Source organism: Schistocerca piceifrons, chromosome 5 (assembly GCF_021461385.2).
Source record: "Schistocerca piceifrons isolate TAMUIC-IGC-003096 chromosome 5, iqSchPice1.1, whole genome shotgun sequence".
NCBI lineage: Eukaryota > Metazoa > Arthropoda > Insecta > Orthoptera > Acrididae > Schistocerca > Schistocerca piceifrons.
In genome coordinates this window covers 643,481,911-643,493,726 of record NC_060142.1, presented here as the reverse complement: position 1 = coordinate 643,493,726, position 11,816 = coordinate 643,481,911, and the positions used below count along the sequence as shown (strand labels likewise).

The window sequence follows — 11,816 nt, the reverse complement described above, 5'->3', positions numbered from 1 at the left end:
TTTTCCATATTTCTAAATCCCCCTTCCCATGTCAGAGCGGGAGTATCCTCTTAAATATGTAATCCACTGACCTTGTACTTCCCATATTTCTCTTTTGTGTTGCGTATTAATTTGTTTCTGACTGTGTTTAAATTTCCTAATTTCCTCATACTCCTCTGTGTCAATAAAGGCTACCGGTCTTGTATCATTCGAATCATCATCTACCTTTGTAGATAAATTTGTTAACTGATCCGAAAGTTCGGCTATTTTTCTATAGTGTGCTGATTTGCTCCATGTGATTTTATGAGCCAAGTTTTAGTATCCATTTGTGTCGTAATCGTAGCTACTGTGCCCTTTAAATTTTCCTCATTTTTTGTAAGTTGTGCAACCATATCGATAGATGCAGCAGGATCAGTTTTACCCTGCAAGGTATGGTGTTTTTCGTGTACAGTGGTCTGCAGTTCTTTTATTGCTGCTTAATGGTTCTGTAATGTTACTTCACGTCGCGAAAAGTAGGCTGAAAATGCTCAAAAATTTGTGTTTTTACATCTTCAGAAATGTTTTGATATTTCGATTTGATTTAGTGTATCTCAGCAGTTAAATCTTCACATGTTTGTTCAAGTGTTTGTTTAATTTCATCAGTTGTGTCTAACTTTTGAAGCTTTTGGTCTGTTTCATCAAAATTTTGAATCAATTGCAATAACAATGCATTATTGACTGAAACATGTTCCTTTGTGTTTTTCGTCAGTGCCTTTGCATCGGCAATATTCGTATTTTGAAAAGCAGAGAGTGTGTCTTGACTTAATTGAGAATAGTGTAGTGATACAGAACACGAATTTGCGGTATTTGCGAGATTTTGTTCTGTTATTTCGCATTCCTGAGGCGGACTATTACTGACCTATCGATCATCAGTAGTTCCCTGTTTCCCTGATTGTTTCAATTTCTGCCCCATTATTTACTGTCTGGTCCATGTCCCTATGCACTATTACCAAATTATTGTCTTGAACATTTATCAGTTCATTACTAGGTGGTGCAAACAAGCTACATTCGTCATCACTTTCATTTCTCAGTTTGCTTTGCTGCCTAGTGTTATACTTTTCACTCACAATGATAATCGCACAATTTTACACAATAACACACAGAAAATAATTTGGAAAGCAAAAATAAGAAGAGACACTAAAATAGCGCTGAAAATAATAAGTATCTAATTAGTTGCAAGAGCGACTACGAGATACTTAGTGCAAACACACATGCATGCTATATCTACTTTGCTCATGACAATACAGTACAAAAATAGGAAACTACAGCTACAAAGGAAATTCCATACATACAATTATGTGCTAGCAGTAAACAATAACTAATCATACAATAATTATTCAAACTACAAGGAAATCAGAAGATTACAGTGAAGTATCCTTAGCTAAGGGTCGACAGGTGAAGCTAACTCTCCAATTTTTTTTAAATCACTGACCAAAGGAATTTTCCCTGACAAAGACCACTCAAACTTAACCTATTCATTTAACCACAATATACAAGCCCAACGTAATCTGACTGCTATTCATTGACAACATGACTATCAATAATTAACACAAAATAATGGCCCTGAATTGCAGGAAATCCTAACAATAATGCAACTACAAAAAATATGAAATTAAAGAACTATGAAACTACCTCTGGCTCTGTTAATTGCCTAAACTCATTTCCATCATGAATCTCAATAGTGGGAACCTCATTCTTTTTCATATGTCACTTACCTCTCAGAAAAACTTCATAACATGAACTCCAGCAATTATAGCAGGTAGCAACAACAGCCAGCTAAATAAAAAGATTCTTACTACTATAGACAAAAACTACTAGGAGGCATATGGTTAGCAAAAGAAATAGTTTGTCGAGGAGCAAACAATGTATTTAGAAAGTTTTACCTTATTCATGTGACATCCAGTTCCAAAAATTATATAGCTGTCAATAATTCCACTACCCAAACATTATCAACCATACATCCATTAGCATACCTTTCCTTGCACATTTTCTTATAAGAAATTTCATCTCACTTTACATTGTGTGTCCTACCAACACAGAATCTTCACTAAGAAAAACGTGCCCATACACTTGTCTACCCACTCGCTAACTGCTCGTTCATCCAAGCACACAATCTCTTGCTGAGGTTGCAGAGCGCTGTCAGCGATATTAACACAGTCTATAGCGCCACCAACATACAAACAGGCTACTTACAACTACAATAATCAAATTTTTGTTCAGTTCTTTCTTAGTGTGATCAAGTTTTTTAAATTAAGACTGCACTTATTATCATCTACTTTTTGTCAAAGTAGTCAAATGTTTTGTCTGTTTTTGTAAAAATTGCTTAAATATATCCTCCCTTCATACATTCTCAACACGATTGTTATTTATCACTGACTCATGTGCAACAGCGTTTATGCTGAAGTTTGAATTTTCGTTTTCAGTTGCCTCTACATCTTGATTTCTTTAATTAGCCCCAATTCATTAATTAGTTAATTAGATCCATACCAACACTGTCCTAATTGATACTGACCTCTCCATTAATTACAGTCCATTAATTACAATACCGGTGACTGACCATTTTACACTGCACAATCAATGTAACAGTTCACCTTCTGCATCCTTTTTCCTGTCCAATGTTGACCGAAAAATCGAGGTGCCACAGTAAACTTCGATTTCACTCACTGTATGTTGATATTGGCAATCAGGCTACGTATTCAAAGATCGTTACAGGATGCAACATCTTTACCACTGGTCTCCATATATAACATGACACATCAGTGTGCTGCAGGCAATGATGTTGCTACCTCACTCCACTTCAAGGAGGTAATGATATGTGTATTTCATTTACTGGTAATTTGAGGAAGAGGACAATGATGGGTTCAATTGAAAATAGTTATTAGAGAATCATAAACTGTACAGCCTATTACCGAAAATGTTTCTCCTTTTAAACACTTAAATTACATCAATTTTACCAAAATATCACATGCCACTATACAACATTAGTCATTTCACACTGAGGCTTTACATCCGTCAGAACATGGCTCAAATAATTATCCCAAGAACATATTATCGAGCACCTCCAACTTAGCCAGCTCACACATAGAGTCTATATGGAACTCAGCTGCCACGCCAAGAACTCACATCAAGCAACGACAAATACTACTTCAAAATGCATTGTCAGTGTGCAAATGCTGGACTCAGTTAAACGAGTAGTAGTTGCAGTAATATAACACATAATCTGTGATGAAGCACAAAGAGAGTAACCAGTACATATATAGGGTTCTCAAACATGGTGCAACTGTGGGCCCCCTTTTTGTTTTTACTCCATGCAATATATTGTACTGTACTTCATCTTAAATGTGTGAGCAGTAAATGCATTTGTTTCAATCAGATGATGCCTGTAAATTACTTTGCTACCAGGTTATGGACTAAGGCTGTATACTTCATGGTAACAATCTAAAAAATACAAAATCATTGGTTAGCAGAAATTAGTGGCAGCACACAGCAATATGGAACAATGTAATCGCAGATACTATGCTTTTTCTAAATACCATTCCACTGCCTATGACTGAATATATGGTGGGAAGAGAAAACTATAATATGTGGTAATCAGCTTTGAGCACTGAACATGGACAATCGTGGGATCATCTCAATGGATAAATTATGAATAAATAAATTTTGCACAGCAAGGGGAAAAGTTATATTCTCCATCCATTTGTCGATGTATATTCATCTGCAAGTTATCTCTACAGCTAAAGAAGTGTGGGACAAGTTACAGGAAGTCTACAAAGATCAAAGATCTTCATCTATTCTGAGGAACAGAGTTACTGAGGACACTGTACTTGAATATATATATATCGTCTACCCCCTCCACTTCCACTGCGTATCAGCCACAGGATTGCCAGCCACAGTGGTGGGGGTAGTCAAATGGCATCTTTGTATTTCATTTTATAATTGATTCTAGGCAACTTTCAGTAACATCTGATTTTGTGGCCTGATGGGTGTTGATGTGTCATTTCTGTTCCAAGCATCCTTCTTCAATTGTATGAATAGTTTGTCTGACATTTACATTCCTGTACTTGCATGGTATGTAATACACTCCAGTTTTTTGGAGTTCCAGTTCGTCGTTTACTGTCTCTAAATGGGATCTGGTCTTTGCTGGTGGGCGGTACACACATTTGATATTTTGTTGTCATAAAATTCTGTCGATTTTTCCAGATACACTGCCCATGTATGTGATGTCAGCTATTTTTTTTGGTTGGTTTTCATTGGGTCATGGCTGTGGTGTGACCTTTTGCTTGGAGGTGCATCGAATTTGGAAGTCGCTATAGCCACTTTCTAAAACATGAACCTGAAGTGGTTCAGTTCCAGTTTTAGGCTTTCTTAACTGGAGGTCACACGAGCTCTGTGAACAACATGTATAGCAATCCTTCCCTTTGTGATGGGTGATGACATGTATGAAGGAACTAGTCTGTCTGATTTTTCTGCCAATAGACGCTGTATCCTAGTGTTCCACCCAATTTCACTATATCAGAATTTCCAAGAACGGCAGCTGACTGTTTTTCTGCACTGTCATGGTTAACTGAATTTGGTTGTGGATGCACTTCAGAAATTGCAAGAAAACTTGAAGGTCATCTTTCCAGTGAGGCCAAATGACAAATGTATCGTAAGTATATCTATGAAAGACTGTCGGTTTTAATGATGCTGAGCCTAGTGCCTTGTCCTCAAAGTCTGCCATATGTTTGTCATTTTGCCTCGTGGAAAGATGAGCTTCAACACTTGAACTTTATCCAGACTCAAATTAAATTTACCATGGAGGTGGAGCTGCCATTCTCTGATTTTCTGATGTGGTGAAAGCCAGACAGAACACTGGGACACAGCGTCTACTAGAAGAAAACCCACATGGAATAGTACCTTCATGTCTCTAACTTGTCTCTAACTGTCATCACATGTCACAAAGGGAAGGAGTGCTAAACACACTGGCCCACAGAGCTCATGTGATGTCCAGTGGGCAAAGTCTAAAACTGGAACTGGACTATCTCAGGGACATGTTCCAGAAAAGCGTCGATAGCGACTGCCGAATTCGACGCTCCTTCAAGCTAAAGATCATACAAGAGCCAACACCTTATGATGACCAACCAAAAAAGATATCCTACATTCCATATGCAGACAATGTGTCTAGAAAAATAGGTAGAACCCCCGGCAAACACCAAATCTCTTTTATGGACAGTAAGAGTCGACGTCGGGGCTCCAGAAACCTACAATGCATTACATATATTACATACCATTGGAGTGTGGTGATGCATATGTCAGACAAATCATTCACACAATTGAGAAAAGGTGCATGGAACACAAATGCCACATTCATCTCCAGCAGCCCACAAAATCATCTCTTCCTAAACACTGCCTTGGAACGAACCACAAAATGAAATACGAAGATACAAAAAGCTTGCCCAACACATCTCACTACTGGGATTGTGTATACAAGGATGTTATCGAAATCTGGCTACATGAGAATCTCATTAACAAGGACAATGGATGTCAAGTTAGTCAAGCATGGACTCTGGCAATGAAAATTCCCCGAAACGCAGCGGAAACTGAACACCGAGCATGGGAAAGATGGAGCGCAGAGTGAGGCCTGCCATTCGACTCCCAAGGCCGAGCTACCCCCACCACCGCGGCCGGCACGTCCTGCGGTCGACAGATGGGGTCAAATGGTTCAAATGGCTCTGAGCTCTATGCGACTTAACTTCTCAGGTCATCAGCCGCCTAGAACTTAGAACTAATTAAACCTAACTAACCTAAGGACATCACACACATCCATGCCGGAGGCAGGATTCGAACCTAGCGCCTACAACTGGACGGCCACTCCGGCCGGCACAGTTGGGGTCAAGGGAGGGGGAGACAACACATGTATATATTGCATCCACTGGTCCCTGATGTCAGTCAGCAAGAGAAACCTGATAATGATGCCACATTACGCCATGGCAAATTCGTTGTACAACGAACAGTCAATCCAGTTACTTGTCCAGAGACCTTCAATCTGCATATTTACTGGCAAAACCTATGAACACATAAAAACAGTATGATTCTGTGTGTTAAAAAGGGTCCTAGGTGCTATAATTGCAACAATTACAGGCATCTGGCAAAAAGTTGTTGCAGCAAAAGCAAAAAAGATGAAAACCCTTCAACTAACACAGCAAACTGCAACACATTCTTTTCAAACACTATAGTAAAGTACACAGATGGAATGGCATATAGACTGAGGCATGTCAGCACACATGTGTAAATGTACTTTTGAGTTAAATCATTGTTAAAACACTGATAGATTCGCAAGTTGTAACAGCAAATATTGACAGCTTAAGGCCAATTAACACTTGGCACCATGTCTCATCATTTCACTTTCACACTTACCGTCAATGGACCGTCACATCCAATCCCAACCGGTCACCGTCAAGGTTTATCGACAAGGAAGTTTGGACGATGTTGGCATCTGCTGACAGGAGAATTATTCTATTTCCGCCACTCTCACTCTTTTTTTAGTAGTGGATTTTGTGCTTCTTTTGTGTTCTGAATCTTCATTTGATTAATTTGATTTGTTTTCGTGAAAAATTACAAATGTTCGATGACGACTTGGATGTTTTTCCATTAAGTGTTCTTCCATGAGCTATATTAGATTTATGGCAGCGAAACGTTATTTAGATTTTACAGTAACAGAACAGAGCTGATGCCTGCATTGTGTATAAATAAGCACATGAGCTGGTAAAGCCATTTTCATTAAATAACATTTTAATTAAAAAAGTCATCCCTAATGAAAGATAAAAATACAGCTGTTTATTGTCCTATTGCTTAAATATAAAATATAATGGATAATTTAAATAGGCCCTGTTTATTCTCTTATTAATATAGTTTGATGTGTTTGATTACATATATTTGCGCTAACTAATAAATGTCGATGTCTTGAAATGTCGTTTCACTTCTCAGCACTTTACAACACAAAACTGGTCAAGAAACACGTTATGAAGTCTGCTTTGGCCATTCATAAACTCAATCGTTGTTAGTGCCTCAATTCCAGTACTATACTCATATTCTGACTTTTTGTATCCTAGATGGTATCTCATAACTTCCCTTTCACTGTTCGGTACTGGGACCAGTAGAATAACGTGACTTGATATGACATACAGTGTGAATACACCCTGACGTGACGTGACGTTCTCTTGGTATCTCGTGTGAATCGGCTTTCGCCTGTGAAAACAAGAAAAACTTCATATGTAAATGTTCTCACAGGTAATACATATATACTGTCTGTTAGTAAAATAGTGGGAAGAGGCCATTTAATTTTATTTGACAGCCAAGACAGTTGCATTTATGGCATATCCAAAAATGAGAGTCCTAGTGTGACATTAGCAAATGGAACTTACATACTAGACCTATTATTTAACCAGAAGTTTGAAACAAAATCAGTGTTGTCGAATTGTGGAGACTTTTAGCGTGAAAGACTAGGTTATCTGCAATGTGAAGCAATCCATGCACTATGTAAATGTCTACCTAGTGTCATTTTGTATAAGGGAGCAGTTAATACTTCATGAGCAATTTGCTCACAGGACATAGAAACAGGAATTGCTCTTTCAAGATCTAGCTCTACAGCAGTGGGAATTTTCGAGGTAGTACACTCAGACTTATGAAGACCAATGCAAACTAGGTCAGTTGGTGTGACCAAATAATTTTTTGCTTTAACTGACAACTATTTCAGGAATGTTACTGTATATACTCTCAGAGAAAAACTAGTATCACAACTACTTGCTGTCTTTGTAAACTTGATTGAAAAGCAAATTGGACAAAGCATCGACACTCTAGGCACAGATAATAGAGGGAGTGTGAACAATAATCTGATAAAGTTTTTCAGACAAGAAGGGATCTGATATCGGACTACACCACCTACCCAGCACAAAACGGAGTGGCTAAGTACTGTAACTGCACAATATTAGGAAAGTTGATTCGAATCAAATATGCCAAATGAATTTTGGACAGAAACAGTCACCACTGCCGTCTCCTAATTAACATGTGACCAAAGAAGGCACTGAAAAGCACATCGACCGTCCATTACATCAACAGAATAGAACTGAATGAAATAACAACCACTGATCTAACAGAAATTGAACCCAAGCGTGCAACACTCTCTTGTGGATTGTTACAGAAAATTAGTGTACCATCTACTAAACAGAAACAATTGAAATGTCTGAACCATACTTTACAGCATACAGAACATCTTTTCAAATCTTTTTTAGTTTTAAAGATCATAATCAAAAGGTTTACGTTCGTCCAGTAGCCCTGCAAGTAGAATACATGCAATCCAATCATTATCTTGCATAGGATGATCATCTGTGGAAACTATGCCCCTGATAAAAATGTTTTTAGGATGCAGAGAAAAGCACTCAGTGATATTTGTCATTTCTAGGAACTTGATTCATGTAGTCCATAATTCATGTACTATAGCTAAAAATATTGAGCTCGCCCACTATTTACATGCACATTTCCATTACTTCTTCGTGTTAGTATCTTTTAAACAGAACTGGGGCCCTGTAAAAAAACATGGGACAACCGTAACATGAGGAATATCTGTGATATCCACATGTTCCCATGTAGAATAGTATTCTGTCAGGAAAGTGATTCATGCATAGCAGTTAAATTATTTAATAACTTACCCAGTATGTTAAAACAACAATACAATAAAATTCATTTAAAAAGTATTATAAGTAATTTATAATAGAAGATTGCCTTTATTCTGTAAAATTTATTGAATAATAAACCACAACTATTGCAAACAGAAATTCACACCGTTAGAAATTTGTATAATTTAAATTTCATTGTTTATTATGTGTAAACTTAAATTTGTACTGTCTCTGCTCCACCCCTCTCTTGAATTTGGGTCGTTCATATCCAGTGTCCTGTTACAGCATGTAATGAATCAAAACAGACAAATAAATTATGATGATGTGGTTTTGGAAAATAATGGACTGAATATAGAGATTGATATTTCGAGAAGAATGTAAATCTTCTAAGCACTTAAGTTTTTTTCTTCAGGATGTATGTGCACAAATTATCAACAGTTTCTGTGTAGGTTCTAATGGGAAGTTTGCAGAAATTCTTGAAAGAAAGTTCTATTCACGGCAGTGCGAAAGCATTACATACGTAATATGTAAAGAAAATATGTCCACAAATTTTGTAAGTCTCTATATGACAGGTGAACCTTTTCGTACTTAAATACAAGTGTAAACTGTGAATTTTTTCCACTGTTTGTGTTAATAATGACCCTGTAATCCAGTAGAAATTAAACTTATTGTTATATGTGGTAAAATCAACTTCTTAGAACGACTCCAAATGAAATTACAGTCTGTGTTTGTAGATAAGTGTTAGGAATATATTTTTCTGCTGCTTCGACTTCGATACTCATCGTACAGTTGAGGAAACGCAGAGCTTCGCACAGTGAAGATCGACCTGTTGTTTGTTTACTTTGTATCAAGAGGGCGTGACAAACATTTTTGTCTCTTATTATAATATCTGATAGGAATGTTCTTAAGTGCAGCAATGCAAAGTGAATGAGTGAATCAAAGTGCAGAAGTGTTTTCGCTTGTCAGCTGAGAGGCTTTACCCCAAGAAATGGTACGATTTTGTTACCTGATTACTCGCGTCTCAACTACTGTGTGTTGATTTGAATATAGCTGGTGCAGCAATAGTGTTTATATTTGTGTAGTAACTCGTATTTATATTAAGTCTGTAAACATTTAAAGCAATAAATTTATAAACATTTAACGCAATAAATCGCATACCCATGATCATCATTATGTTAGCCGTAAAAACATACGATTTTTGGGAAACTTTAGATAAATCAAAGTTTCAGAAATTGCAGGGGGGAATAGACGTTTACCATTGGAAATGACGAAACAGTTAGAAATAGTGATTGTGAAGGAAGAAGCTGAACATATAATTGACCGGACGGCCTTATGTTTCTCCGTATTAATATAGTAGAATGAATCTACTTTGAGGCTTTTATTTAAATCACTATGCATTGTTACAGTGGTATCTCCGTACGTCGAACCGCCTTTGAGATTTGTGATTGCCAACGTGAATTTATTTTAAAAAAATATCCCCATCCATCCAATGAACACAAAACAGAAGAATCATCTTTATGTTGCAAACAAGTCTGTTAAGCATACATTCACATTTTGCACCGTGGGGCAGGCGTTATGCCATGTGGATGACGTGAGACGTTAGACCATAAATACACGAGAGGATGTAAGTGCATGGTTCGAAACCAGTTGTACCAGAGTCCGAGCGACTGCAATGAAACAGCTAACGTGACAAATTGAACATTAAGTGAATGTTACCATCATTTCAATATCTCAGTGTGTTAAAATCAGTTGAGTGTTCCTTTCAGTATGAATAACTCTTGGGAGTCGTGTGATAGGTAGAGTGTTCTATCTAACTCAGACGGCAAGCTGTATGGAACTTCATTACTATCAAATTGTAAAACCCTCCTCACAGTTCTTAAAACAAGTGAATAACATCCACAAATCTCAAAAAATAAGGCATTCCTAGAATAAAGCAAAAACGGTGTGGACCATTGTGAACAAGAAGCAAACAAAAACAATGATTTAAATAATATTCAATTCTCAGAAAATAACTATGGCAGAAAAGACATCCTGACAGTGACCTCAAACATTGTATCTACTAATAAACATTGAAATTTAGAGGCATTATGTTGACCTCAGTAAAGGCTATTTGCATAACCAACATACTTATAGTTTCAAAAATGTGCAACTGCTGTGGACATTACAGAATTCATTAGTCACTAAAAATGGTAATATTTTTGGGTATGGTAATGTTTCCCCTGCAGAATTGATTATGACTACCCTTGCGCTATGTTTGTGATCAGTCAATAGCTGGTTATATTTTCTGACAGCATTAAGATTATGTAGTAACACCCATATATAAAATGGTAGATAAGCAACTTGCCACTAATTACAGAGCCATTCCATTATATGTATTTATTTTTTTTAAAGAAGATTTGGGACAGTGACCTGTGATGGAATACACATTTTTCTAAGCAGCACTTGTTATGCACTTGGTTTGGTTTTTATATAGGATTCACCACTGAAAAATCTTGCAACAACATACAAATGAAGTCCTGGAAGACCTAAAGAAGTAAATTTATCCTGTGGGTTCATTCTGAATCTTGTAAAAAGTTTTAACTGTATGGACCACAAAACTGTTAGCTGGGAATCTGAAATGTTATGTCATTAATTTCCTCTCTCTTGCATGGCTGGAGTCTTAACTTCATAACAGACAGCAGGTAGTGATATTGATAGACTGTGTCATAGAAGCTAAGCTCAGAGCAAAGGCTCCTGTAAAGGTTGCAACTGGCACTGCTTGTCTTCTTGGCCTACTTAAATCATGTTCCACTGACTTTAAAGAATGGTTCAAAATCTGTAATTTACACTTCAAATAGTGTAGTGCAGATGTAGACATTAATGGTCATACATGAAATGAAACAATGTGCACAAAATTCCTAGCTAATCAGTTGGGTAGCAGCTGTAAATGAAGTCGACATATAGATGAATGAGCGAACTAACTAAGAAGCTTACTTCAATGTAATACGTGTTCTCATTGTGTTTACCAAAGGAGTAGGATGCTTGCTTATTTTGCATGTTTAATTGCCTGTTGCTTATAGGATCAGCATCTGAGGTAGTGCACGTAGTTTGAGTAGATACTTGTTCAGTGGAAGTGAGTAGTAAGAATATTGCATAAAGTAGATA

General features: G+C 37.0%; 1 protein-coding gene across 2 annotated transcripts in view; it reads left to right on the top strand.

Annotated features, from left to right (window-relative positions):
* Positions 1 to 9,481: 9,481 nt before the first annotated feature.
* The window catches only part of LOC124798387 (endoplasmic reticulum metallopeptidase 1-like), a 250,540-nt gene continuing 248,205 nt past the window's right edge, over positions 9,482 to 11,816 (top strand). For both annotated transcript variants that reach the window (XM_047261761.1, XM_047261760.1), the window contains exon 1: positions 9,482 to 9,663. In XM_047261761.1, coding sequence (XP_047117717.1) covers positions 9,661 to 9,663 — 3 coding nt within the window. In that variant the 5' untranslated portion in view covers positions 9,482 to 9,660. The remainder of the gene's footprint in view (positions 9,664 to 11,816) is intronic.